Raw genomic sequence first — 27,742 nt, forward strand, 5'->3', positions numbered from 1 at the left:
TGGGACGGCGAAGTCCCATGGATATCGCTGACTGTGAAGATGCAACAAGCGCCCTGAATTCATTCAAGGCGACCACCATCCAGTCAGGACATACAGTTCTGCTCAGACTACCTAGTGGCGAGACCAAAGGCTTCAAGGTAGAAAAGGATGCGTGAGTGCTTTTTTGTCTCTATTCCTACCATCTCTGAAACTGAGTCGAGAAGCACTATCTCTATAGGAAGAGTTGGCTCCTTTCGCGCAAACGAGCTGATCGGCCATCCATACGGATTGACATATGAGATTCGTGGCAAAGAACTCACCGTCCAGCCGCCTCATACTCTACAAGAAGTAGGTAAGGCATTTGATAAACACTCTCAAAATTTCCATTCATGACTAATGGTAATGAAGAGGAAACGGATGCTACAAATGAGCTCATCAACGATGGTGAATTCGTGCAGCCACTTACCCTCGGCGAGATCGAAGGGTTGAAAAAGTCTGGCGTACATGCCTCTGTGCGTCTTGGGCTTCATTTCATGCAGAATCCCAGTATAATCTATTTTCCACAGGACATCATAAAGGCTCAGATTGAACAACATGCCAATTATTCCCTGAAAACTGAATATAGCAAGGAGAAATATAAGCAACGCAAGGAAGCCAAGTATGTCATCTCTATGTCATCCCTGATTTTTTGACAATTAGATTGATGCGCCGAGCAGATACTCCAAGACCTTCAGTACGGTTGAGCCAACAATTTACAATGTTTGCGACCACTGGTTCAAAAAAGACCAGAACAGGATTCGTGATATCAGACCGGATACCCTGTCTCAAATATTGAATCTGGCGAATGTTCGCCCGGGCGGCAGGTACATTGTTGTTGACGAAGCGTCTGGCCTTCTTGTATCAGCAATCCTCGAGAGACTGGGAGGTGAGTGAGTTGTTGGTTCTTTGTGAGAAAAACATCTGATTCTTGCAGGGGAGGGACGGCTGATTTCTATCTGCGATGTTGATTCGCCACCCGCATATCCTGTCATGACTCTGATGAATTTTCGCAAAGACATCGTTACAAACATACACTCATCATTAAATTGGGCAACTGCCCAGGAAGACTATACACCAGGTTAGTGAGATTCTCTGCAGACACGCTATACTTCCCATTCAGTGGCAGCTGTAGCACAAGAGTCATCGTCGGAAGTAGGAAAATCAGAGCGACATAGGATTCGCCTCGATAAACGGAAGAATGCGGCAGATACTCTTTTAAACGCAAGGGAGGAGTTATTTGCTGGTGAATTTGATGCGTGAGTGTCATTAAGTGATGTCATATCTCCTCCGACGTCTGGCAGGCTTTTAATCGCTAGTGATTACGACCCGCTGGAGATTCTACAAAACTTGATTCTATATGTAGCGGGATCAGGATCCATAGTCGTTCAGAGCCCATTTAGCCAGGTATGTTGCGCTTTCCGTTTAATGAACCAATTCAGCTAGATAACTAGACATTAGCCTCTCACGGAACTACAATCGAAATTGCGTCTTGATCCAGGCTATCTTGCACCATCAATTACGGAGTCGTGGCTGCGACGCTATCAAGTTCTACCAGGTCGCACACACCCGACGATGAGCACTTCAGGATCGGGAGGTTTCTTATTACACGCAATCAAAGTGTAAGTGTAATAACAGGTCAACTCGCAAACGAATGCTTACCGATTGCTTGCTAGATATGATGACCCGAATGCTTCCAAAGTGTCATCTCATCGACAATCAAAACGACAGAAGAAGGAAGCTGACGAAGGAAATCCGACAGTGCCTCAAACCCCAGAATCACATCAAACTACAGAGCTCGAGGAAAACGCGACAGTCGCTGACCAAGCTAGCCTAACCAACGAGATGGAACCAACAGGCTAGCCTTTTGGTGTTGGGTTAACTGATAGTACAACAGTGGTGCAACAGGTAACAAAGTAGTGTGCCTTCTACAATAACTAATATCAAACAAAACTACTCATTGATATAGCCTCAGATATCAGGGCTCAGGAAACATTGTGGCGACCACCTGAACATGTTCGTGAGCAACGTTCTCTGCAGTTCAATGAAAACGCACCTCGTCGACAATAGTGTAGGCAATATGCTGGTTCAAGCGCTTGTTCTGCAGGACAGCAAATATTCGTCTTGCTCCTCGCCGAGCGTTTGACCGACCTATCATGTTCGCAGCAAGATCTGTAGATCGTGGTGTTAACTCCATATTTGTAGGGGAGAAAATCCCAACAAACCTGGCACTAAAGCGGAGAGCTTACGGTTTGCCTCATCGCGACTACGTGTTATCTCCTCAGTTGACCGTGGTTGACCAGGCGGTTTCAGCTTACCACCTGGCCATAGAGAGTCTTTGAAAAAGGCCAAGATAGGCATAATGCGACTTTCTTCAAACATCGACTTGATACTTTGACGGATTTGCCTTTAATCACGTCAGGGGGGCAAAAGACTATGCAAAGTTTGGTCTCACCGCTCAATGGTACCACCCAGTACTTGCTGGAGAATGATCACAATTGCTTGTCGTCGGAGCCAGTTGTCCTTCTTGTTGAGCTCAAAGATAGCGAGGACAAGGTCACATATAGGAGCAGAGAATGTCGATGTGCTAGTTTCTCCTTCCAAAGGACGCAGGTCACTAGACATGTGCATGAACGTGTCCTCCGACGTGAACTTCCCGAACGCCTTCAGTGCCTGAGCGACGAGATCCTCATCGTGGACTGCAGATCCGACTATACCAGCAAATTCTGCGGCCTGTCGGGTAAGCCTTTGAATCATAACATCCAACATCGACGGGCCAAAGAACATATCATCAATACTCTCTGCCACTGAGCGATAAACAGATCGGACTAGGTTTTTCCCTGAAAAACTAGCGGTTCCTTTGGGGACATCCTCTTGAACTTCAGACGCAATGAATGGTGAATCACGGGACAGAAATGCGCGAAGGTCATTGCTTTCGCAGACGACAGGTATGGCAATCAAATTCTACAACCGTCAGTATGCGCGAAGAAAGCAGCCTCCAGCGAGTTCCTCACCTGCAAATATTTCTCAAGGGCTTGTCTCCTTGTGTCCACGAAACTGCCGGTCAGCGAAGTAACAAGTCTCTTGCCTGGGAAATCGAGACCCTTAACAAGCGCGTACCGATCGCGCAGTTTGTTGTGCATCCTAAGGAACTCGTTGTATCTCCTTGCAACAACCCACCCAGAGGCAAATGTTCCATCGGGTGCGAGCTGCTGGACCTCAACGAGGTATCGCACTACAGATTTCCCCTCTTCCTCTCCCACTGTCGAACTAACGATAGAAACCTTCGTTCGATGGGAGATGAGACGGTTTGCGGATTCTTGCTGTTCATATTGTGTCTTCTGGAAACGCAACTCTCGAAGTTCGCGGGTCATGGACGACTTCGATTTTTGAAGTAAACGCAGTTCTTGAGCGTCGCCTGTTAGCTCTGCCTTCTTGATAAGCGTGTCGAGCATGGCATCGTGGGCCTCTAGTTTGGTGATCTTGTCGCCAAGGCGTGCAATCTCGTATGAGAGCTGAAGGTCTCCAGGTCCGGCTAGCTGAAATGTTCCCTGCTCCGTATCTACAGAACCTTCAGCTCTGTCGTCATCTTCTTCGTCGATCATATCTTCTTCAACACCGAAAATGCCCTTCTTGCTGTCGAGTGAAGTCGCGCTGAGGTGACGATTTCCGCCTCTATCCTGGCCTCGAGGGAGGAAACTGTGGGGAAGTTTCTGTGTGGCAATGATGTCCGTCAGCGCGGCCTGGATGGCTCTCATTCTTTCTGCTTCATCTGCACCCTGGGCATCTTCTGGGTCATCGAAGAGAGGAGCTCTGGATGTATTTGATGATGTATCTGAAACCGGGGACATGAGCACATCAATGTTGGTCCGTAAGGCAGTGGTTGGACTGGTCCGTGTGTCATCAACGCGCTGAACCACAGAGCTCAATGAAGGGGAAGATTCAGAGCGGAAGATATGGACAGATCCAATGCCAAGAGGACGTGACGCCGGCAGTGGCGGGGGTGACATCGAACGTGTCGAGATACGACCTGCAGGGGGCTCCAGCAATTTAGCACTAGCCCGATTGAAATCCTCGATTATTCGGAACCACAGTTCAGATCTTTGAAGGTCCTCGAAGTCTTGTTCCATCACCTGTTGAACCTGTCTCTGCGCCAACATGACGCTACGACGGACTTTCTTGTCCTCCAAAGGCCCCGGAAGGATCTCACTTTGTGCATAAGAGCGTATGCTATCGATGTGCTTCTTAGAGATGGACGATAAGGCAGGATGGGATGGTGTGACAGAGAAGTAAAGGTCGTTAATCATTGAAATGTCCTCTTTGAGCGTCGAGGAGGTTGAAGGACCTTGTAAGGGTTCGTCTTCATCCCCAGATGAACTCGAGTCTATTGACTCCAATGGGTTTTTGAAGCTTTCTACTGTCAGCCAAAACTGAACCAGGAGCGAGCGGTGCCGACGATCCATAAACTCCATGAAGTAGGAGAGTGATGTCGGGTTGCTTAAGATGTCGCGTAGAGTGACTTGGGTCCGCGAACCAGACTCTAGCGAGGCAGCAGACTTCTACGGTTGTCTGTAAGTAGAAATTATGAATCTCGTAGGGCAGCGCTTACCGAATCTTCGCCACCCAGTACTACTATTCGTTGTTCGACAGTCCGCTTGGCAGTATAGAGCCTGTCAAGGAAAGCTACTACGTCTTCTGTCTTCTCGCCACTTATCCAATCCTCCTTCTCGTGATTAGCTGTGGGAGCGTCAACATAAAATGTAGTAATCGACTTGAATAAACTAACCGAGAAGTAATCTCGTCCTCCGAATTTCTCCCATGATATCATTCTTCAGGCGACGAGCATCCAGAAGTGACGAACAACGATTGATACTTCTGAGAAACGACTCAAACTGTCGCATATCAGTTCTAACCGTGATAGTGTCTCCAGTTGAAATTGTTGAAGGAAGGCGGGTGTGCCGGCGGGGTGATTGTGCTTCTAAAACATTTCTCACTTGAGATATGAGTTTCCTAGGTATACATTGTTAAAGGTACAAAAAAACAGTCGAGCACGTTTGCCACATACTGCTGGTGTATTGCAGCGCCTGCCTATCTCGGAGTCAATGACTGCGCTCGCACTTGAGTTGAGGATATGACATACCACTTGCTCAATCATCCGATTCCAAAAATCAGGGTCGCTTACCATATCCATAATTGGATACAGCACTGTGCAAACCAAGATTTCTCGGACAACTATTCTCAGAGCCTTACTCTGAGCCTCCTGTTCCGGAAGAACATGCGAGAGCATCCGCTCCGCAATTGTTCTGAGATATATTTCTTCATTCTGTTTCGTAAACGTAGAAGACAGATTCTCCACTGCAGGATGTAGTTTTCCGCCCTTCCCTGCGTATCTACTTGCCAACAGCGTATCCAACTCTTCGGATTGCGTGAGACGGCGTTCTAGGGCTGCACCGCGAAGTGCGACCTCCGATTGGCGGAATTGCTCGATATGCGTAGTGACTTTGGGCAAAATTCGCTTCACTAGGAGAGCAGAAAGGTCGACTGTTGCGCTTGTTTGCAGAAGCCGCTCAAGGGAGTCATGAAGCACCGAAGAAACTGCCGTAGGAAAGGAAGGGGATGAAGATATGTCCTTGTACCAGGTGAGCACGAAGTCGCGTACGACAAAAATCATGATATCGTTAAGGGTAGACGACACAACAGGTAGGTCAGGGTACAAAGGTGATAATGATTGTGGAGTTTTCTGAGACCAGTTCGAACGAGTGAGGACTGCCTGCCATGCTGCGGGAGTTGAGAAGGCAAGAGGTCTAGCTGCATATGTGAGCGCATTCCTATGAACCGGTTTCTTGTCCAAGGCAACTCCAACAAGAATGTTCGCGATGAAACACGAGAACGCCACGAAAAGTATGATCACAGGAGAAAGGAGGATGAGGGCTATCGGAGACGAGAACGCGCGTGCGACGACAGGAAATACAACGGCGAGAAAGGCGACAGCCAAAGCAAATCTGGCACTAATGAATGAGTGCATGTCACGGCGAATTTGGTACATCACTGTTTACTAGAGCACATTATTCGTCAGAGTCATGTTGAGATGCGCAGTGAGGTCACTGACCGTTCGCTCAGAGGACTTGAGCAACACTTGCCATATCCAGCATCACTCTTTCGGCTTGAACTCCACGATGTTGGAAGGCTGTAGAGCTCGATATCCCTCAACTTCAGAAGCGTGAATTAAAACCCTTCAGTATTCAATGAGTTTTGTGTGAGGAAGAATTTGAAGTGTGCCGGGGACCGGGGTTCGGACTGTGATTGGCTCAGCCTAGGTGCTACCGTACGCATACACATTTTTTGACATCTACAGTGACAAGCTGCACAGTGCACTTGCGCAACGTGCCATTCTGGCTATTGGCATTGTGGTATGGCATCTTCTACTATACCACCGCCTCTCTCTATGCTTGAAAGTTTTCTTTGCGGTGGACTGGCAGGATGCATAGCTGTCACTGTCAGCAATCCTGCGGAAGTAGCCAAGACGCGTTTGCAACTCCAGGGTACGTTCAATCCGATGGTGTGAGCGATAAAATATGATATATCGACACGCTGGCAGGTGAGCTTGTCAAAGGTGGGGGGAAACGAGTCTATAAGGATGTTTTGGATGTTTTGGCAAAAACTTGGAGAAATGAGGGTATCCGGGGCTTGCAAAGAGGACTTGGACCCGCGGTGTGTAAATATGCCTGTATCCATTTTTTTCTCTGTCTGATAGCTTTCTAGTATGTTTACCAGGTCAGATATCATAAACTTCAGGGATACTTTCTTGATATTGATCTTGTTACCTGGTGGCAGATACTTTTGAATGGATCACGTCTGGGTAAGCGACATATTCTGCCCTGCTGTCCAGACCTTCTCTTAGTTACAACATAGGGTTCTACGAGCCGTTCCGACGGACAATCAACCGCTCGATAGGTAGATCTATCACCGACCAGATACCATTCACTTCTGCCGTAGCTGGTGCTGCAAGTGGTATAATAGGAGGTATAGTACCATTAAGTCCGACATGAGTACGATTTCTTGATTCGCGTGTATCAGCTTCGCTCGGGAACCCACTCTTCCTGATCAAAGCAAGAATGCAAGTACGTGGGACATACCCTTGCATTATTTAATGATATCGATGACAGCGTCAACAGGCATATTCTCCTATATTACCAGTTGGCACACAACATTACTACAAGAGCTCGTTTGACGCATTGGTCACTATTTTTAGGACAGAAAAGTTTTGGGGTCTACTACGGGGTATGGATGCAGCCATTCTACGGACAGCTATGGGATCTTCGGTTCAGCTTCCTACGTACAAATGGACTAAAAACCAGCTTGGCTCGCACGGATTACTTCCCTCAAACAGCATACTGACTTACCTTGTTAGTTCGTCCGTGTCTGGAGTTTGTGTGGTGTGTTTTTACTCGTATCAAGCAGCCAACCATCGTAGTCTGACACTTCGCAGTGCATTGTCATGCAGCCTGCTGACACGGTTAGTTGGCTCCCTGCTTGAAGTGAAATTTTTGGCCTCATCTATATTCACGTCCAGGCCTTAACCCGGGTATACAACCAACCAACAACACGCACGCCCGATGGCCGTTTATCAGGGATGCTGTATAGGAATCCCATCGACTGTCTCTGGAAGACTTTCAGGACCGAGGGCGTGTTCGGGTGGTACAAGGGTATGTAGCGGCATGCATAATGCGACAAGTCTTATTAAAAATATCCGTCTAGGTTCAACTGCACAGTTTCTTCGTGTTGCACCTCATACGTGAGTTGTTCTCGGCTTGCAAGATTCATGCCCTTCTGACTGTCATTCACAGCATTATTACCCTTACTGTGAACGATATCATCTTAGGTTTGTATAAGGACATCCGTAATCGTAGATCATGACCTCAACCTGATATCTTTCTTCATACTGAGCGAAAGCCTACAGATGACTGAGTGCGTCGTATGGTAGTCGACGTGAGGACCTGTGGTAGAAGGCAGAATCTGTTCGTTTCAAACAAACACCGTGACGGACTCTGGTACAGTGTGGGTCACACAATTCGGAACAGAAAATCAACTTACCTGTTGAACGCCTGTTCCTTGAGAGCATCCTACTGCAAAGTGTCCTTGGGTCTGATATATTAATCACTCGCTCTTGCCACTCAGGATCATCTTTTCCATCTGAGAGAAGGTACCGCAAGTCGCACGGTCGGCAACTGAAATTATGTGACTATGATTCGACAATCCCAGAGAGTGGGATCATGGTGGGAGCACAAGGGAGTGCCGAATGTCCGTGATGTACGAGCTGAGTGCTGTAAGTTATTTGTAAAATCGCCCCTTGGACCCATACCAAGTGGCACCCCGACTAGGACCCCGGAAAAACTCCTTGTCGACACTGCGCCCAACAGCGTCAGCGCTGCCTAACGGCAACCCCTGCTTCAGAACGAACGATATCTTCCTCTCTATACCTTCTACTACATAAAACTAAGACAACAAAATCAGAAAACTAATACAAAAAGAACCCAAAAACATAAGAAATGGCGCCAACAACGCTTAAACCAAAAATAAATCAAAAGACGACTACCCCAGCAACGAGATCATCATCCAGATTAGAGATAAACGAAATAAGAGTAACGGATAGTGAAGTCACAGACGCAGTAAGTGCCCAACTCCACCTAGATCAAACAGCAATGGCTATCAGCGGCAAGCCTTTCTCCACTAACAATCTCTCAGATATCCTATTCCATGTCACCCAAATGCCAGGAGTCACCCTCCCAGTCCAGCTCGCCATTAGATCAGTAGCTTTCCTGCTCGAAGAAGCGGCGGAAAACGAAATGGCAGACAAGGTAGCTAAACTCGTCCTCACAGCAGTCTCCCCGCAGATAGCCAAGATCCAAGACGCATCCGAAAGCATCTCCTCAACAGCACTTCACCTGAACATCGCAGCAACCAAACTTCAGGATATCGCCAAAGCAACCACAGAAGAAAGCCCAGACTCACCTGACAAACCGTCATCCATCAACTCTCAACTCGAAAAGATGCAAGAAGCGGTCACCTCCCTCGGCACACAGATCAAGGACCTCCCCATGCAAGGAGGCTACAAGGCCGCACTGATGACAGGCCTCAATGAAGACTCCTCAAAGAACCCCCAACTGGTCCAAAGAGCAGCTAGAAATGCTATCAAAGCCCGCCAGATCCTCATCGATATCCCTACTGACAGCCCACTAGCCCCAGGCAAAGTATCTCACGCTCAACTCACAGAAAAGATCAAACAGGCTCTCACCACAATCGCTAAGGAAGGCGCACCAGACCTAGAGACACGCGCAGTCACTCAATTCCGCAATGGAGGCACAGTTATCGAAATGCTCACCGCCCAGGCCGCAACATTCCTCAAAGATCAATACAACAAGATCACCTTCCTTCAAGCGCTAGACCCTGGGGCAATCCTCAAAGACCGCGCCTACACAGTAATTATCCAATTCGTCCCACTAACCTTTGACCCCAGCAAACCAGAACACATACGCAACCTCGAGAAAGAGAACGAATGGGAAGAGAACTCCGTTACCACAGCACGATGGATCAAACCTCCCGCCAAACGGTCATCAACCCAAACCATCGCTCACCTCCTCATTGCCCTCAAAGACCCATCAAGCGCTAATAAAGGTATACGAGATGGTATCACGCTAAACAAAAACAAACTACAGATGAAGAAAAACAAACACGAACCAGTGAGATGCGCGAAGTGCCAACACTACGGACATATCGCCCGCAAATGCATCGCCCATCAAGACACATGCGCCAACTGCGCCGGCAATCACAGAACAAACGAATGCGACAACATCGAGAACACACGCTGCGCCTCCTGCAACACGGATGACCACCCCAGTTGGAGCAGAAGCTGTCCAGAGCTAGATCGCCGGTGCGCAGACCTAGACGCGAGAGACACTGACAACACTATGCCCTACTTCCCCACAGACGAAGAATGGACCCAGGTACAGGCGCCACCCAGACCTAAACCCCCCACGAAGAATCAAACTCAAACTCAGCCCCAAACGCAACCTCAACCTCAACCTCAACCTCAACACCAACGCAACGAATGGCAAGAGCCAGCAAAACGATCCCAAGACACCCTGGACAACCACTTTACCACCAGGGACCCGCCCCAAACAAGAGGACACAGGAACATGAGAGGATGCTACCTCCCATCGCAAGCAAGGATGTCATCCCGACCCCCATCACGTGACCCGAGACACCCGCCTAATGATATCCAGCACCACCGCACTCAAACGTCAGGCCCTCCCAACCCTAACTATTATTATGAATGATACACCCGACCACGAAACATTTCGTCTGCGTATCTGGCAGGAAAACCTCAATAAGTCGTCTACCGCTCAACACTGTATACTAAGTGGCCCTTTTACAGCGAAAGAATACGACATTGTAACCATACAGGAACCCCACATCAACTTCCTCGGCAACACAAGAGCAACTCCGGACTGGAACGTAGTCTACCCAACGCACAAATATACACACAAGGACCGATCGCGAGCAGTCACCCTCGTCCACAAACGACTCAACACCAACAACTGGCGCCAACTACCCTTCCCCTCAGCAGACGTGGTCGTGATTCAACTCAACGGCACATTCGGCAAACTAACCATATTCAACATCTACGATGACAGCAAAATCCGCAAGGTCATTCCCCTCTTGGCCACCTATCTCGACAATGAAATCCGCAACATCCGCCCAAACCCCAACGACCACATCATCCTCATGGGGGACTTCAACGCCCACCACCACCTCTGGGAAGAGGCTCGAAACGCTCACCTCTGCACCCTGCCAGAAGCACAAGAAGCCGCACAACGCATCATCGAGCTACTAGCAGACTGGGACATGAGAATGGCTCTACCCCGTGACAGACCCACCTTGCAATCAACCAGCAGTGGCAACTGGACAAGGCCCGACAATGTCTTTTGCACAGCCCACTCCCTCGACGCATTCACCCTTTGTGACACAGCACCCAGACGACGCCCTCCCTGTACTGACCACGTCCCCATATTATGTACCCTAGACCTCGAAATACCACGCACCTCGACCACAACCCTCCGCAACTACCGAGAAGTCGACTGGGAAGAATTCCGCGGACGACTCGACCTCCACCTTGACGCAATACCCCCCCCAAAGGCCATCACCTCCGAGCAACAATTCCAAAAAGCTGCAACCGATCTCAGCAACACCCTCAAACAAACAATAGCCGACAAAGTACCTACCTCAAAGCCCAGCCCGCACTCGAAGAGATGGTGGACAAAGGACCTGACGAAGATGTTGAAAGAGAAGAACAAGCTAAGTGGCCTATCCTACAAGATGAGAGGATTACCGGATCACCCAGTACACGAGGAACACCGCAAGCACCGCAACAAACTCACCGAGACCATCAAGAAAACCAAGGAAGAACACTGGATAGACTTCCTGGAAGAGTTAGACCAGCAAAGTATCTACACCGCTAACAAGTACATCTCATCGCCCTCAGGAGATGGCGGCAGAACAAGCGTCCCAGTCCTCAAGATCAAAAACACTAACGGTCTGCCCACAGAAGCCATCACTAACAAAGACAAGAGCAAGGCGCTTGCCGATACATTCTTCCCTCCTCCTCCACTGTCAAGTGCAATCCCAGAAGACTACGACTACCCGACCCCAGCTACGCCCTTCAAACCCTTTACCGAAGACGAGATCAACCGCACGATAAGCAACACGAGCTCATACAAAGCCCCAGGACCCGATGGGATATGCAACATTGTCTTCAAACGCGCCGCTTCAACACTCGTCCCCTACCTACTCCATCTCTTCAACGCTGTATTCACCCTCAGAACGTACTTCGACCCCTGGAGGGAGTTCACCACAGTAGTGCTTCGCAAACCAGGAAAAGCCGACTACTCTACCCCAAAAGCATATCGCCCCATCGCGCTCATCAACACTACCTGCAAACTACTAACTGCCCTAGTCGCGGAACAAGTCACTCTTATCATAGAACGCTTCAACCTCCTACCCAGCACACACTTTGGAGGCCGCCCTGGACGCACAACTACTGACTCCCTCCACCTATTAGAGACAACCATCAAGAACGCGTGGCGTAAAGGTCAAGTAGCCTCTGTTTTATTTCTAGATATTGAAGGAGCATTTCCTAACGCAGTCACTAACCGCCTAGCCCACAACATGCGCAAACGAAAACTCCCCCCGGAAATTGTTGAATTTACTGAAAGAATGCTCACAGGACGACGCACACAACTTAGATTCAACGACTCCACCTCAGACTGGATAGATATTCGCAATGGCATTGGCCAAGGGGACCCCCTCTCAATGATAGCTTATCTAATTTATAACGCTGACCTTATAGACATCGCCAACCCGAAAAACGGAGAATACGCCCTAGCTTTCGTCGACGACACCGCCTACATCACCATTGGACCAACATTTGAAGACACACACGAAACCCTCAAAGATATGATGGAAAGGCCCAACGGCGCAATCCAATGGTCAGGAGACCACAACTCCAAATTTGAAGTCAACAAGTTCGCCCTTATAGACTTCACCCGCAGCAAGAATAGAACCAGACCCCCTCTCGTCATTCAGAACACCACCATCAACCCCACTGAGCACCATCGCTTCCTCGGCCTTCTAGTGGATCAGGAGCTAACGTGGAAATTTCATATAGGCTACGCCATCGCGAAAGGTACAGAATATGTACTCCAAGTACGCCGTCTCTCGAAACCCTCCAACGGGGTGTCAGCAAAGCTCATGCGACAACTATATGTAACGGTCGCCATTCCGAAGTTCACGTACGGAGCAGACGTATGGTTCAAGCCCATATACTCAGAAGGAATCAACAAGGAACAACGAGGGTCGAAAGGAGTAGCAGAGAGGCTAGCTAAGGTCCAGAGAATTGCCACGCTAAGCATCACCGGCGCTATGAGATCCACAGCTACTGACACCCTCGACGCGCACGCTAACCTCCTCCCCACAGATCTCCTCCTCCAACGCACTTGCCATAGAGCAGCGCTTCGTCTAGCATCCCTCCCGCTTCGTCACCCCCTACACAAACACCTTACTCACATCGCCAAACACCCCAACATCAAACGTCATCGATCCTCCCTTCACAACCTCCTCGACACGTTCAAAATATTCCCGAAGGATGTCGAGACCCTGGACCCGATCCGCAGATCAAACGCAACAATCCCAAATGCCTACCAGACCCATACCGCCCCCAACAAGAAGCAGGCCATCAAGGAACAGAGGGAACTAGTAGATACCATCCAGATCTTCACGGATGGATCAGGACACGACGGGAAAGTAGGAGCAGCAGCGGTACTCATCAGAGAAGGACAGGAACCTCGTACCCTCAAATTCCACCTCGGTCCGGACAAGAAACATACAGTGTACGAAGCGGAAGTAGTCGGCCTAACGCTTGCGGTCAAATTGTTAGCAACGGAGCGAAACGTCCAATACCCAGCAACCATACTCGTAGACAACCAAGCAGCCATTCTATCCGGTGAGAGTCACAATACGAAACCTGGTGGTTACTTAGTAGAGCACTTTCGCAGCATGACAAGACACCTAGCCAAGAACAGACGAGATCAAGAGCGCAACTTCAAGCTAACAGTAAGATGGATACCCGGACACGAAGGAGTAGTAGGAAATGAATTAGCAGATGTCGCTGCCAAGGAAGCGGCAGAAGGGCCTAACCAGAACAGCACGCCAGAGACGCTACCCAAGTACCTTAGAGGCAAGCCACTCCCCGACAGTATATCAGCCTTGAAGCAGTGGCACGAAGACGCACTGAAGAAGAGATGGGAAAAGAAATGGAAGAAATCACCACGCTACGCAAGGGCAACCGGCATAGATCCCTCAATGCCATCCAATCGCTACATCAAGCTAGTAGCGACCCTCCCCAGACGACAAACCAGCATGTATACCCAACTCCGCACCCGTCATCTCCCACTAAATCAGCACCTCCACCGCATAGGAAAGAGCAACACTCCCCACTGTCCCACATGCCCAGATACTGACGAAACTATCCATCACTTCCTATTCGACTGCCCGCAATATACCCGGGAACGCCATCAACTCACTAACGCGCTGCGAAGACAAGCATCATCCATCCAATATATCCTCACCGCCGAGAAAGCCACCCAACCACTGATGCGTTACATCAACCAAACGAGAAGATTCAAACCCATACTCGGTGAGCTCACGAACAGTTAAAGAACACTCTTTCAACCCACTACCCTACAGACACAATTAATCAACTAAATCTCCCCTCCGCGCAACATACATCAAGAACTAATACAAAACTACCATACACCACCCAACTCCGACACAGGAGAGAAGAAGTCTCGCTGCGCGAGACACCATTCGACACTAATCATCTCCGAGACAGAAGGGAAGAAGCCCCGCTGCGCGAGACACTACCGTAGGAGTGCAGACACTATATACGCTCCACACCACATCACTCCCTCTGTACGAACTCAGCGTCGGCCTTCGCCCGACAATATGCTGACGGAGTACTTGTTTTCCATTGAGACCACGGCAGTACACACATATATATACGCTAGAATAGGCGGGAGCAAGCCCCCCGCGAACAGGGCTAAGTCCAACATAGGGTCAACGACCCCAAGAGGACAATAAACTTGATTTAAAAAATAAAAATAAAAAAGTTATTTGTATCGATCAACTCCACAATAATTCTGCCGGAGCACTGAAGCCGGCTCCCTCGTCAGCTTGTGGTACAAGTCCATTGTGGATATATCTGTACCACACGATAGGTGTGGATTTAAATTGTGGATGGGCCACATTCCACCGCATCACGCAACTATGAAGAGCACTCCGCTTGTTCTCTATCTTTCTTTTATACAAGCTCGTCAGTCCGACGACCAGCACTATTTTTCTCTATCTCTATCTATATCGCACATCTCAGCACCTGCTCCTTCTCGGGACACTTGACATGGACGAAGCTACACTCCGTAAGCTCACCCGCATAAAGCTGCAAAAGCTCGCGAAGGTGTGTATCTCATTTTCTTTCCTGAATACCACAGTAAATAACCAGAAAACAGGAAAATAAGATCAAGGCTAACATGAAGAGCGAGACAATTATCCAAGAGCTCCTAAAGCTCTACGAAGTTGTTCAACTACAGTAGGTTTTCCTTCATGGTCAGCGTAATGAACTGTTCTGATAGTGGCTCAGTCAGGATGAAGGGAATGAAGAGCCTCCGAGGAAGAGGTTGAGAACTAGCATGCAAGACCGGCCTCCTTCTGGGTCAAGAAGAGCTAGCGAGGAAATCCCTCCAGTCGCTGCTCCATCAACACAGATTATGGACGTACCTGTAGACACAAGTCGTGAGTGTCATGTGCCATGTCACAGTACAAAAAAACTGACATTTGTCTAGTTGATAATCCTCCCACCCAGAACGATTCTCAGAAATCTGCGCTCAGCACAGAAAAAAGTGCTCCGATTGCAGTAGCCAGAGATGCCGCCGACGTCGCCGCTGTAAATTCAGCAGCAATACTGCAAGGCCCTTCCCCAGTGCTGGAAAGTCACACTGGGCACCCAGCTCCAGACGAGGACACCAACGATACTGATTCCTATTTATCCTACCCGAGTCAGCATGACTCCCCCCGTAGCTCGCGTTCAGAAAACCCCCCGCTCGAAACACCACAGATGCTCAACCGGACAGTGAGCATTATGAACCAGGTCACGTCCAAAGATCAGCGTATTCTCGCTCAGGCTGCCGCTCTGCGCAATAGAGCGAAAATGCTGAGGGAACAGGCGAAGAATGTGAGGGATGTAGTGCGCGCAGAGCGAGGACGACGTGAAAGATTGGAAGCATACTTCACGTACTGGAGGGAGATATCGCCTACATGGCCAACGGGATGGATATATGATGACGAAGAGGAGTAGATCAGAGAGTATCCGAGGACCATGATGATGATGACGAATGAAGACACCTTGATTACTGTAACTTATAGAGACCCAAGACATCTGGTTTGCGCTTTCTGGAACGAAAGGCGTGTGATAAGGAATAATCGTAAGCCCTCATCGATCATCAATCGAGTGTAAAGAGATTATATTAGGTACCTAAATACATAAGAACTCTGTAAGTACCGTAAGTGGGCTAAGCGAATGTATCGTAGACGGTGTTTCCTGATATGGTAATTGTGCGAACGAAAGTGCTGTATTGACAGGTTGGATTTCCAACACTTTCAAGGACATCAATATTGGGATTGGGCTATAAATTGAACACCGTCCTCAAATTTCAAGTCGTTATTCATGTAGAGCTGTTTCCTCTGTGGTGTGCACAGTCATTGGTTCCATGCCGAAACCCTCTCGTACACCTTGCCCTCGAAAGAGGTTCGTAATAGTACCCCTTGCTTCAGTGAACTTTTCGGCCGGCGAGTTTCCACCTACATCGAAGTGAACTTGCAGAATGATGAGGCAGAATGTGATCCCCTGGATAAAATTGTTATGAATCGCTTGGGTCGCAAGTTCTGTAAACTCACCACGATGGGAGTGATAATGTCCAGCATGGTATATTGACTGTTGGATCCAACGAAGAACGTTAAAAGGAGTATAAGGATACTCGCGGAATAAAAAGCGCCGCTCTCGACGATGACAACAAAAACGGGTAGAAAGGCGGCAAAGCCCTCTGGCACGGAATAGCGAGTGCGATAGATGCGCCAAGCATTCAAACCTGCATTACTATGGTCATCAGGAGCCTGCAGATCAGATCCAATTGACGTACTGGTACTGGTAACACTGAGAACCATGGTTAAGGTATCGAATGTGGCGATACACCCATAATCAGCGGGGGAGATATCAGACAGCGGACGGGCCCGAGAAAGGGACCCGATGCCATAGTATCCAGTGGCTGGAAAATGTTTCCGGAAAAGACAATGATCGAATAGCACTATCGAGATACTCACCTATGCTGGCTAAGAGTATGATACAGCCAGGAATGGCAACCTTGAGACTTCTGTCGTTGAGCACATAACATCGCCAAACCTACGGCCCTGCTCAGAGGGAGAAGTAAACGTGCCATGTAGAGAGGCTCACAACTATTGCATCGGCGAGAATGGTTTGCGTGATGCAAAGTGCCGTTGATGCAACAAACAGTGGTGAAGCAAAGTTGGAATAGTAGTCACTTGCACCAATCGTATCCACCTTGAATATGAATGCCTCTAGCGCTCGAACAAAATCGATGATTAAATGCTGAAAGTAATCGTGTTGAGCTATTCCCCGAAGAGGTTTGACTACATTCAGCGACTTACGGCCGTTGCAATGCAGAGCAGCAAGGTTGCCACTGGGAGAAGGAGTTGCCGTTTAATGCCGGTCTTCTTGAGCAGGATGAACAGTGTGAAACAGTATAAAGTAAAGAACACGCCTGTTGGGGATAATAAAGTTTGGCACTATGACCTTTCCGCTGGTGGCTGGTTACGCACCATATAACAAGGTGTCCAGAAACAAACCCAACAAAGCAGCCATATCCATGGGTATGGCCATGATTACGGTCGTGCCACTGACCAGTTGAGTCAGATTTAGATAGGAGAGCCACACGGTATCTTGGACGATTTCCGTGCACGGAGGCAAGACTCGAGAGTATATATGTTTCCTCATGAGAAGCTGTGTTGGATCTATATGAGGGAATCAACGCTCATCCATGGAATTCTGATACCAACTTAACTGACGCTGAATGAAATTGCTGGCCAGCTCCTGCCACTATCCAACCATTCCCTGGCACAGTGGGTGAATTGGCTCTTGTGCCGTTCACAATCATTTGTGAATAACTTGCACTGTCACAGGGCCGCCGCGGACCCACGGTCGGATACAAGGTCCAATGGCACGCTCAAATTCTGCACACTGGCAGAACCTATCAGCGTAGGCACATGATCCGATGGCACTGCTCAACCTGTGTGGATAGAACATACATGATAGATTGCTGGCAGTGGCATGGTAGAAGCCGTAGAACCAGCCACCAGGGTGAGTACATGCCTAATCTGGACAGGGTACGCCACCACGCGTTTTTCACATAAAAAAGTGAACCCGACCCGGATTGAACGGATGACCTTATGGATATCCAAACTCAGCTGGAATCATACGCGCTACCACTGCGCCACGGGTTCATGTGAATACTGAACTCATATAATGCATAATACTAGGACTTCGAGCTGGAACAGCATACTCTCCGAGTGTCTTGTACAGGCAGTCAGCGTTTCAACGGCAGATTGTGAGTTTTGAAAGGCGCAGTGGTGTCTAACCTCTAGCTAGTAGCTTATTTATATTTGTATATTCAAGTCCTACTCCGAAATCAATTCATTCCTACTGATCGAAGACACGAAAAATATATCTGTAAGTTCCTCGATATTCAATAACGGTATTGGACCATCACGAAGGTAAAATGATTCGGATACGGGGAATCGAACCCCGAGCAACCGCGCGCCCCATGAAGAAGGAGAAATGAGAGGCGGATATGTTACCTTTACACCATATCCGAATGACAGAGCCGGTGTGTACCGCATTACAAGCTTCAGTGTCAGCAGCTTGAATGTGCGTCGACAAAACCTGCAAAGTTGGCTTTGAACATATAATATCATTACAATTCGACCTACACTAAACCTAATAAGAAGCCTCACTCTCGCATGACCTTCAGTAATTGGCCGCTCATGCTAACCTTTTCCACCTAGAATTCTTTGTGGTAGCAAGGTACACTTCAGATCCAGGGCCACGGTCCATCCAGGCAGATATTTGCTTGGGCATCAAATTTGTCACCTGGCGTAATCGTAAGACGAGAATCGTACTGCTCTACAAAAAAACATCACTCACGAGGAACTTCTGGCCCAATTTAAACTCCCCTGCTGAGGATCCTTCAGCAACCAATAAGTTAAGTACATCCCAGACAGTTAGCTGGGCTTTGCGACCACTATCGCCGCCTCTTGTGGGTGCATATGCATCTTTCACGATGATAACACGGAAACTGCGCACTTCCCGAGCGGGACATTTATCCTGGGGGAGCGCTCGGTGAGAACAACTTCGTGTAAGTGTCAAACTTACCTGCAATTCTCGCTCGATATCTCCCGCGACAGCTTCACGATCCTGGAGAAGCTTCTCTCGAATGTGTGCAGCAAGACTGCCTGCTTCAAGGCGGCTAAGCCGTGAGAGTATCGCCTGGGCTTGATGACGGTCGCTCTCCTCCAAGGATTCATATAAATCGTCAAGATTGTCCGGCATTTCTAAAGTAGCGCGTGAGCAACACACAGCTTTGGTCACGGTCTTCTCACCTTCGCTCTTGACATTAAAGCCCGGACCCACACGTTGTTCAAGCCTATCTGCAAACCCCATCATCAACGCCGCTCGTTTTTCAAGGTCTGACCAAATCTTTGAGGCAGCGAGTTCGCGCTTCCTCTGATATAGAATGTAAGCGCTAGCCTTGGTGCAGAGCTCTTCATCTCACCTTCCATTGTTCACTCAAGGCACTTTCATCCTTGGCACTGCGGGGACCCTCCATCCGCTTTCCGTTTTCGTCTTCGAAGAATTCGATGTATGCGACGGGATGAATCTTTGAACTAGAGTAAGCTACGTCTGGGTGTTACACGCTCGTCATACCTTGATAATTTCGACAGCTGCAACGGCCACGTTTCCACCGTCCGCTGTGAGGCTGTTTAGCATTGCAATGAATGGACTTCGCTGGAAGCCAAGCTTTGCGTGCCAGGGGGCCATATGGGACGAGTTGCCTGTCAGCACCAGGACACTCGAATCATATGCCTCGAGGACTTCTTGTCCATCTTTACGCTCCGCAGAGAGCTGCACGAAAAGTCAATTAACATCACGATGTAGGGTAGTTCCCGTCGCTTACCCTGGCTCCAGTAACAGCAATTTTCCTCCCGATCTTGATATGACCCTTACGGATGGCTCTCGCAAGCGGTTTATCGACCCTCGCGCGCAGTCTATACCATCCGTCTGTCACCTCTAACTCGGGATGTGAAGGAATGGGAAAACCGTCGTCAGTTTCTCCGGCTGGTGACCAAGTGACATTTGAGACGCAAAGCACCATCGGGGATGCAGCAGGCGCATCTCTTGTAGTAATCAGTCGTAGTGGTGGTCGTGTTGACCCGTTCAAGTCTCGTTCGTATCTGCGCCAGTGGTTAGTCAGGGAAGAAACGGTTAGGTAGATAGCACAAACCTGTACAGTAGCTGGCGGATTACTTCAGGCCAGCACCATCGTTTGCGATCGGGATCGGACTCTGCTTCTGGTTCGAGTGAGACCATTCCAGAGAGCTTCCAGAGGATAAGCGGCCAATGGTTGTTAATCCATTCCTGTGTGGCCAAGGAACATCCTCTTGCGTAGAGTTCTTCTAAAGCGGCAGTAGGTCCGAGAGGTTTCGCATCAGAGGGCTGAACACCTTCATTCGGTGTAGCAGATGGCGTATAAAACGAGTAAAAGAGAGCAGTAGCTGGTGTTATCTGGGATAGTTCTGTGACATTTCTATGTGGAAGGGTGTTAGTAATCAGTATTGCAGCTGAACTGACTGACTGACATTCCCCGATCCTCAAGTTCTGCGGTTGTGTAGGCCTGAGGTATAAGACTGGAATTGGCAAGTGTCATCCTTCCTGCAGGAGGTACTGTAACAAGGGTGATAAGTTTACCGGTGGATCATTGCAGTGAAACACTTACCAAGGTTGAATACTTTGCCTGTACCCTTTTCAGGAGCTTTCTTTACTGGCCTGGGAGACTGGGTTGCTGAGGGCGGATACATAGGTCGCTGTAAGCCGGGGCTTTGGGAAACAGACGATGGTGTAGCTGATGCCGCATTGTTCAAATCTAGAGGTTTGACGCCTGGTTTAAAAGGCGTCACAAACTTGTTCTTGACCGGACCACCACGTAGATTTCGCGGTGTAAGGCCCAGTGGTCGAAATGCGCCACCAGGATTAACCGATGGTGAGGGACGAATAGGCGTTCCTGGTACAGCAGAACTAGATGGAGTCATATGAGAAGATGCGGACGCGAAGCTCTGACGATGAGGATTGAGGGGTGAGTTGATATATATAGAGGTGGCTATCCCCGTGATTGGCTGTCGTGATGGTACGGAGGTGATCAAAGGAGATTTAAAAGGTTTCTGCTTTCCCTTGAAGTCGCTGACACGAAGCGTTGGTGTGTCAAGTGTTGATCGTGCTGCAGCTTCAATTGACCTGCGAGTAGCCATCACAGGAGTCGGCGTATCCGGAACTTGAGGTGACAATGAATTGTGCACTGCTCCCAGAACGGTGCGCTGAGGCGAGGATGGTCGTGCTGAGGAAGAGGGCGCAAACCCTCCAGATCTTTGGGAGGAACTCGAATCGTCAACCTCTTCCTGCCACAGCTTAATCTTTTCTTCGGCCTTTCGTAATGCGATGGTTGATGGCATAATTAGATTCCCTTTTCCGACGGATGTAAAACCTATAGGTGTGTTGTGACTGACAGTCGCCTCGGGGTCATTCTCTTTGGTTTTGTCAAGGCGGGACGCAGCAGATTGAAAGCCAGGGAAAGCCGCAGGAGGAGCCGAGGTAAACCACGAAGAGTAATCGATTTCCGGGGGCACCTCGGGTGAAGGTGAGCGGTGTGAGTTATCCACATTCTGAATGGGCAAAGCCGATGCAGACTTGAAGCCTACTGGAGGGAGAACGGCAGACGCTTTGGAAAAAGATGAATATACTGCTTGTTTCGTGGCGTTTGAATCAGCGAAGGGGTCAGAAGCAAAAGGATTGTTGTCGTCTTGAGATGTTATGTCCTGAGAGGAGAGTAGGTCCTGATCGGACGAAGTGCTACGATCTCCAGCTTCGCCAAGGCTGAGCCTGCGGTGTGAGTTTGTTGGTAGGGGTAATTTGTGGAGTGGAGGAGCTGGCTGAGAGAGGCGTGCCTCTATGGCATCGAAAGCGCTTATATCGTCTTGACTCATGTCATCGACTTGTTCGTCGTAGGTCGGAGAAGACATTCTCATCTTCTTCCTGGGTGGACTAGGAGAAGAATCTACAATTACAAAGTCAATGTGAAGCCTGAAGGAAAGATACTTGAAGTATCCCACCTAGATTATACATTTTTTGTTACAAGTTACAGGGTTGTTTGAATGTTTGCCATCTACGCGACGCGTCTTAAAATTTGATCACGTGTGGCATTACATCAGCCTCAGCCGTTCCGCTGTGAACCTAGCCATTGATCTAACGTATTGTCGTCCACGCTATATATGTTTTTATAGAGTGTCCGTAGAATTTTTGAATAATAAAATTGATTTCATTGAGATTGATTTTGGCTAGCTAACGACCTACCGGTACGCGTATATAGTTGAAACCCAGATATTGATCATCCTCTTAGCTATTAACGCCCGTCGCCAATCCGCGTAGTGCATGACTTTCCGTGTATTCCGTCTTTGAAAATTTGTTGTTAATCACTGGCAATCAGGTCTGGCCAAACAAAAAGCATCCAGCTAACCTTCACGCTTTCAAAACATTGCTTTCCTAAAGTTCTTCATACCTTGTATCCCTCGCCGACCGCGCAGGTCCACCAGCACGACGTCTGGGGATCAAATACCTATGAACGGTACAAACATCATTCCCAGTCAGAATGCAATAGGTTCGCGGCCAGCCAAACCTCCTCCAACCGGTCTCGCTCCTTCTGCGCCTTCCGTCGCGCCTCCCCTTCTTCCCAATCATCCGAATCCACCCATTCCAAATCGAACACTACCACCTCATTCCAATAACACCGTCGTTAATGGCACTTATACGCATAATCAGAAAGGGAAGAAAAAGAACGATACACCTGTCGATCCTGCTGCTATGTACGAGTCTCTAAAGAGCAGGATCGCTGCTCTGGAAGAGGAGGAGGTCCTTGAGGAAGAGGAGGAGAAGATATTTGGTCCGTTTGTCCTGCCTCTCAAATACATACACCACTCATCCGTTTATCAGCTGAGGAGGCTGTAAAGTCGGTAAAAGGCATGGAGGAGAATGCAGTTCATGCCAAGTACATCGAACTCGTACGTTATCATTCGCATGTCCGATATATGCATCTCTCAATCACCGAACTGCAGTTCGCAGAGCTAAAGCGATTGGAACGCGACCATGCAAAGGAAAAACAGAAATTGGTCAAGGACAAGGATGCTGGTACGTACCACTGACCCACTTCGTTCTAAGATACTCATACTCCACTGTATCCATAAAGCAAAGGGTCAACTAACGAAAGCTAACCAGACTAAAGTTAAAATGGAGAATTTGGCACGCGAGCTCCAAAAGGTCAGCAGACTAATGTCCTATCTCTATTTTCCTAACCGACTTTTGTGCAGGACAACAAGAGACTACGGGTACGCATTACTGCGCAACGAGGTTCATCCCGTATGCTTACACCGGCCTAGGAGGACAGTAAACGTCTAGCACAATGCATAGAAGAGGCACAAGAAGAGGTGTGTCATTTTTTCAGCTGGTAGCCTCACCAACACTGCCTTCAGATCATGCAAATGAAATCCGACATGGCAAAACGAGTGGACAAAGCCAAAACGCAAGACGTCAAATACCGCGAAATGCCTGACATTGTCGTGAAAGTAGTCTGCCGATATCGAGCTGAACTCTTCTTCAAAATCTCACGCAAGACCAAGTTCTCCCGACTGTTCAATGCGTGGACGGATAGAATGGAGGCGACAGGTGGGAAGAAGGATGAGGGGAAAACATCGGTGAGCGGGAAGCAGATGAATGGCACTGCCAAGTCGGAAGCCGCCAGCACGCACACTGTCGGTTCCAATGTGTCATCCTCGATGCAATTCATCTTCTCCCACAATGGTCGGACAATAGATGCGGACCAGACACCAGAAGAGCAAGGAGTAGAAGACGGAGATGAGATTCTTGCTGTGGAGCTCATGGACCTGACCGAAGGACCCGGCATGGATGACTTCGTGAGTGATGACACGAATCGTGTTGGAAACTGAGGGTAAGAGATATACCCATACAGGAAGACCTCTCAGAATCTCGTCGCCAGCGCCTCAGGAAGAACTGGACAGATGATCCACAAGAGTGGGTTCCCTCGCTCTCTTGATCCGCCCAACTAACACTGATTAGCGCCCGGCGGTCATTGGAAGATATCTTTGATGGCGTGTGCGTACCCCATTTTCAAGAATGCTTGCCCACTAAGTTGTGACTATAGCGTACGAGAACGACTGAAGGAAGTTCTCCGACAGTATGAGCTTCGCGAACGACATTTTGAATGCGTCATCCGTTCAAAAGAGCTAGAGGTTCTCCTATCTCGCGCTCGAGCAGCCGAGCAGAAGCAACTGGCTGAGGGGGAGAAGTCCCGTGCCGACAGAATGGACGACGAGGTAATTCAAATTTTATTCATATTTACAGTGCATCCCCCTCAGCTTTTCTCAACATCAATCCAGAATCAGAATCTCCGAAAGGAGTTGGAAGATGCGCAAAACGGACAAACAATGTTGATCGATAAGCTCATTACCTGCTGCAAGGAGGTGTGTGCATCTATGCCATGCAGCAGTGCGTCTTCGATTTGACGTACTGATACACAGCCAAATGCCGAGCGGACCCAACGCTTATTCGCCTCTCTTCGAGATGAGTTGGAAAAGCGGGGAGCCAAACTTGCAGATGGCGGCCCTGTAGGAGGTTGAACGTCATTATATTTATTGTTCAGCTTGTTTTCTAGGGGATGCGAATCACTACTGATATCAAATGATCGGGTGTACAAGTGAGACGTATTGACTGAAAAACTGAAAGAGGATGTCCATGTACCGATGCGAAAGAGTAGTTGTACAAAAAAAGTCCACAATCCAAATTCGATTAGAGGTCCATGAAGATATACTATACCGACTAGAAAAGAGCATCGAGCTCCTCGGGGTTTTCAACGTAACCTGACTTGGTAAAGGTCTTGCCCTTTACAAACTCCAGGCCCTCGCCTGCATAGCTGACACATGGAGAGAGCTCGATCTCCACACCATCCTTGACCTGGGCACCAGCCCTCTCCAGGAACCGTTTGTGCTGCGCAAGCAGGTCGCGACGGCTAGTCTCTGGGTTATCTGCACCACTTCCAGGCGCATTTTTGAGCGGACTGAACTCCTCATTACGTGCAACTTCCAAGACCGCAAAGCGCTTCGTAAAGGGGAAGACGTCAAACACAAACAGCTCAAGCTTCATGCCATTAGGTTCACTCGGCTTGATTGTTTTCCCGGTCTTCAGATCAACTGTGGGAATCTTCTTGCGAGCGATGTGGAATGCAAGGTCATCTTCAAACGATTTGACAGATTTGAGATAGCTCGTCGTGTAGAAGTGGTTGGCGATGTTAGCGGCATTGAAAGCTAAATCTCCAGTCTTGGCGTTACGAAGTTCCGCTTGTTCCTTCGAGATCTCCGAGTACTCGACAACGCTGAACTTTTCTCCTCTACGAGCGACAACACCGACTGCCTCCGAAGGAGAGGCCTTGGGAACTACCTTGGCAGCACAGTCAGCCTGCTTGGATATGCAGTAGCCGAGGAAAACGGGGTCGGCGACTTTGACAAGGCAATTGTCAACGCAGTATGCATGAACGTAGAGAATTCCGCGATCAGTCAAGTCAGAAAGAACTGTTGAATTGCTAGACTCGGATAGAGGTGTGCGTGTAGCGGCATACAACCCGCCGTTGCCGTCAGGAGCGACCGCAATACGCGATGTGTTCTCGAGCATGATCTTGCCTTCCGCAGTCAAGCATGGGAGAGTGCCTGAAGACCCCGGTCAACATAAATGAGTTACAAGGAATAAGTATTATTACCTTGTTCGAAAAAGACAACGTTCTTTGAACTCAATCCGAAGAAATTGTTCTTCGTGAAGAATGCCTCGGTCTCACGACGCGTCGGACCGCTGGTCATGACATACCACGGCACGATGACTGAACCTGCAGCTTTGTTGCATTCCTTCCCGGCAACAACTTGGAGGCGAGCGATACGCTCAGCCTGGTACTGGAAGAGACTTTTGTGTGAAGGCAAGCCGATGTCATAACAACCCTTGGGCGCTGAACTGCCCAGACGGGTACCTTGACCACCCGCCATAAGGAGGACACCCACCTCCCCACGGGCGATGGCCTGGAGGCCCTGACTACGCCATGACTTCTCGCTTGGAGAATCATTAACGATAGACTCACACGCCCCAACAGGAAGGGGTTCAATAGGCTCGGGGTCGGCAGCGGCTTCCTTCTCAGAGGCGATGGCCTTCTTGTAAATCCTGTTGACGCGATCGACGTCAAGGTTTTCGAGTTGGCGGGAGAGCGATTTGCGTTCTGATTCTTCAAGGGTCGACCAGAAAGTGAATAGGTGGTCGTGGCCAGCAGCCTGGTATCTGTCGCGGATATTATCAACAGCCATTATTTGTTGGAATGAGCTAAAGAAATCGTGATATGCCGTTATTTAACCTATAGAGCTGAGTCATCACAGTGGCTGTCGTCGTGGAAGGTGCCGGTTCCTGAGTGCTCGGAAGGAATCGGCGGCACACGTCCCAGATTAGTGTGGGGCATCGGCACCTCTCCGAGCGCAGTTTAAACTCCGCGATGTTAATCAATCCCGTCGACGCGCCTGCCGCCGCCAACTACCGTATTAACATCTCACTGGAATACTTATTTGCTACATGTTCATACTCCGCCTCATTGGGGGCACGAGGCTGGATGATGTCGTCCTTGAGAAGGCTAACATGCAAGAATCTGTTCAGGCCCCAGATCAATAAGTCCTTGGTGCTGTTGCAGACAGTGAACAAGCGTGAGAAACAGTGACGAACGCAGCAGAATTCATACTTCGCTTGGAGGTCCCAGACCGGCCATTTTTCAGAGATGCCCTCAGCAGTGAGTCAGCACACGTCCAGTGGCAAGCCTTTTCCTCCTGACCTCGATTCCCTTTCATCGCTGCACTACACAATTCGCTCACATATTTTGTATCGTCCTATATCTTCTATATTCGATATGACTTGCAGTCGTTTAGGTCTCAATGTACCTTCGCAAGGATCTAATGCTTCAACAGCTCCTTCTCAAAGCTCTACCACTTCGATCAATACCGGCGCACAGGCGGGCCATGTCATCCAGTTTCGACATTCCTCGCAGTTACCTATTTCGCTTCATTACATTGTCGTTATCGCACCGTCGCATATGGGTACTACACTGTCGTGAGCTCGGAGACCAGAATTTTCAGTTCTGACTCGAATACACCGTCTACCCTAGCTCATTTGATTTATCAAGATTCTCATGTGCTTATTGCAAGAGGTGTGCAAATTTGCAATATGTGACTTATACAGCTGCACAACTTCGGAGCCCCCATCTTGCAAGAGTCTTAAACTACACTCCCACAAAGTTGGATTTTTAGATGCGCCGTCCACGTGTCAACATGCATGTCATCCCCAAAACTTATGTTTTAGTTTTTGTAAAATAGTACACAGCCCGAGATGTGACAAAGACAAGGAGTGCTATGGCAATGTTGTACTTCCAACAATGGAAACCTTCTGAGATGAAGGATCAGAAAATGAACTAAGAGAAGGACGTGGGGCTAGAGTGGGCTGGCCAGGACTGCAGGAAGATTCGCCACTATTTATCACACATCGATGCGGCAGTAGCAATTCCGGTGAGTACTGGCCGTTCAATTATTCTTATTTCTGCCTTTCAAATGGGTTGTTCAGCCCAAGGTGAGAACA

At 48.9% G+C, this 27,742-nt stretch overlaps 8 protein-coding genes and 2 non-coding genes across 10 annotated transcripts; 4 read left to right on the forward strand and 6 right to left on the reverse strand.

Moving 5' to 3' along the window:
* Positions 1-17: 17 nt before the first annotated feature.
* Positions 18-1,641, forward strand: F5147DRAFT_566157 (Gcd10p-domain-containing protein; the record flags this gene model as incomplete). Its single annotated transcript, XM_041430788.1, has 9 exons — positions 18-151; positions 204-331; positions 388-491; positions 546-637; positions 696-904; positions 953-1,096; positions 1,139-1,274; positions 1,320-1,422; positions 1,477-1,641. The coding sequence occupies 9 exons, from the start codon at positions 18-20 to the stop codon at positions 1,639-1,641; spliced, it is 1,215 nt and encodes a 404-aa protein (XP_041298485.1).
* Positions 1,642-2,056: 415 nt separating this feature from the next.
* F5147DRAFT_566789 (PhoX domain-containing protein) lies at positions 2,057-6,040 on the reverse strand (the record flags this gene model as incomplete). The annotated part of the gene is made up of 8 exons (XM_041430822.1): positions 2,057-2,187; positions 2,241-2,422; positions 2,471-2,979; positions 3,030-4,574; positions 4,625-4,752; positions 4,802-5,025; positions 5,081-5,103; positions 5,156-6,040. The coding sequence occupies 8 exons, from the start codon at positions 6,038-6,040 to the stop codon at positions 2,057-2,059; spliced, it is 3,627 nt and encodes a 1,208-aa protein (XP_041298486.1).
* A 283-nt stretch (positions 6,041-6,323) lies between these two features.
* On the forward strand, positions 6,324-7,963 carry F5147DRAFT_253810 (mitochondrial carrier domain-containing protein). The gene is made up of 11 exons (XM_041428853.1): positions 6,324-6,557; positions 6,614-6,726; positions 6,778-6,789; positions 6,850-6,874; positions 6,928-7,038; positions 7,093-7,136; positions 7,191-7,451; positions 7,505-7,531; positions 7,589-7,721; positions 7,774-7,810; positions 7,863-7,963. Exons 1-11 carry the CDS (start codon positions 6,428-6,430, stop codon positions 7,930-7,932), a joined length of 963 nt encoding a protein of 320 aa, XP_041298487.1. The 5' UTR covers positions 6,324-6,427; the 3' UTR covers positions 7,933-7,963.
* Positions 7,964-14,765: 6,802 nt separating this feature from the next.
* On the forward strand, positions 14,766-16,071 carry F5147DRAFT_757636 (uncharacterized protein). The gene is made up of 4 exons (XM_041440382.1): positions 14,766-15,082; positions 15,135-15,214; positions 15,266-15,417; positions 15,468-16,071. The coding sequence occupies exons 1-4, from the start codon at positions 15,026-15,028 to the stop codon at positions 15,977-15,979; spliced, it is 801 nt and encodes a 266-aa protein (XP_041298488.1). The 5' UTR covers positions 14,766-15,025; the 3' UTR covers positions 15,980-16,071.
* Positions 16,072-16,130: 59 nt separating this feature from the next.
* F5147DRAFT_669340 (uncharacterized protein) lies at positions 16,131-18,061 on the reverse strand (the record flags this gene model as incomplete). The annotated part of the gene is made up of 8 exons (XM_041435445.1): positions 17,764-18,061; positions 17,518-17,709; positions 17,347-17,459; positions 17,132-17,287; positions 17,002-17,080; positions 16,821-16,946; positions 16,579-16,769; positions 16,131-16,528 (listed from the first exon to the last, which is right to left on the reverse strand). Coding segments are annotated over exons 2-8 (1,022 nt in total), but the record flags the coding sequence as incomplete, so codon positions are not given.
* A 52-nt stretch (positions 18,062-18,113) lies between these two features.
* On the reverse strand, positions 18,114-18,198 carry F5147DRAFT_t20. Its single transcript has one exon. It is a non-coding gene; the product is annotated as a tRNA-Trp (tRNA).
* A 279-nt stretch (positions 18,199-18,477) lies between these two features.
* Positions 18,478-18,569, reverse strand: F5147DRAFT_t19. The gene has a single exon. It is a non-coding gene; the product is annotated as a tRNA-Glu (tRNA).
* On the reverse strand, positions 18,550-22,167 carry F5147DRAFT_603833 (uncharacterized protein). The gene is made up of 11 exons (XM_041432287.1): positions 22,135-22,167; positions 20,748-22,079; positions 20,611-20,695; positions 20,256-20,558; positions 19,929-20,205; positions 19,679-19,876; positions 19,527-19,631; positions 19,354-19,477; positions 19,127-19,305; positions 18,899-19,078; positions 18,550-18,844 (listed from the first exon to the last, which is right to left on the reverse strand). Exons 1-11 carry the CDS (start codon positions 22,145-22,147, stop codon positions 18,737-18,739), a joined length of 2,904 nt encoding a protein of 967 aa, XP_041298490.1. The 5' UTR covers positions 22,148-22,167; the 3' UTR covers positions 18,550-18,736.
* Positions 22,168-22,389: 222 nt separating this feature from the next.
* F5147DRAFT_669353 (uncharacterized protein) lies at positions 22,390-24,776 on the forward strand. Its single transcript, XM_041435446.1, has 12 exons — positions 22,390-22,961; positions 23,012-23,079; positions 23,134-23,206; positions 23,265-23,335; positions 23,386-23,403; positions 23,455-23,502; positions 23,548-23,988; positions 24,045-24,106; positions 24,152-24,187; positions 24,237-24,408; positions 24,472-24,555; positions 24,613-24,776. The coding sequence occupies exons 1-12, from the start codon at positions 22,640-22,642 to the stop codon at positions 24,709-24,711; spliced, it is 1,494 nt and encodes a 497-aa protein (XP_041298491.1). The 5' UTR covers positions 22,390-22,639; the 3' UTR covers positions 24,712-24,776.
* On the reverse strand, positions 24,777-26,480 carry F5147DRAFT_750644 (nucleotide-diphospho-sugar transferase). The gene is made up of 2 exons (XM_041440165.1): positions 25,845-26,480; positions 24,777-25,794 (listed from the first exon to the last, which is right to left on the reverse strand). Exons 1-2 carry the CDS (start codon positions 26,431-26,433, stop codon positions 24,911-24,913), a joined length of 1,473 nt encoding a protein of 490 aa, XP_041298492.1. The 5' UTR covers positions 26,434-26,480; the 3' UTR covers positions 24,777-24,910.
* Between the last annotated feature and the right edge of the window lie 1,262 nt (positions 26,481-27,742).

This window comes from Suillus discolor, assembly GCF_016758755.1.
Source record: "Suillus discolor strain FC423 chromosome Unknown F5147scaffold_4, whole genome shotgun sequence".
NCBI classification, from domain to species: Eukaryota; Fungi; Basidiomycota; class Agaricomycetes; order Boletales; family Suillaceae; genus Suillus; species Suillus discolor.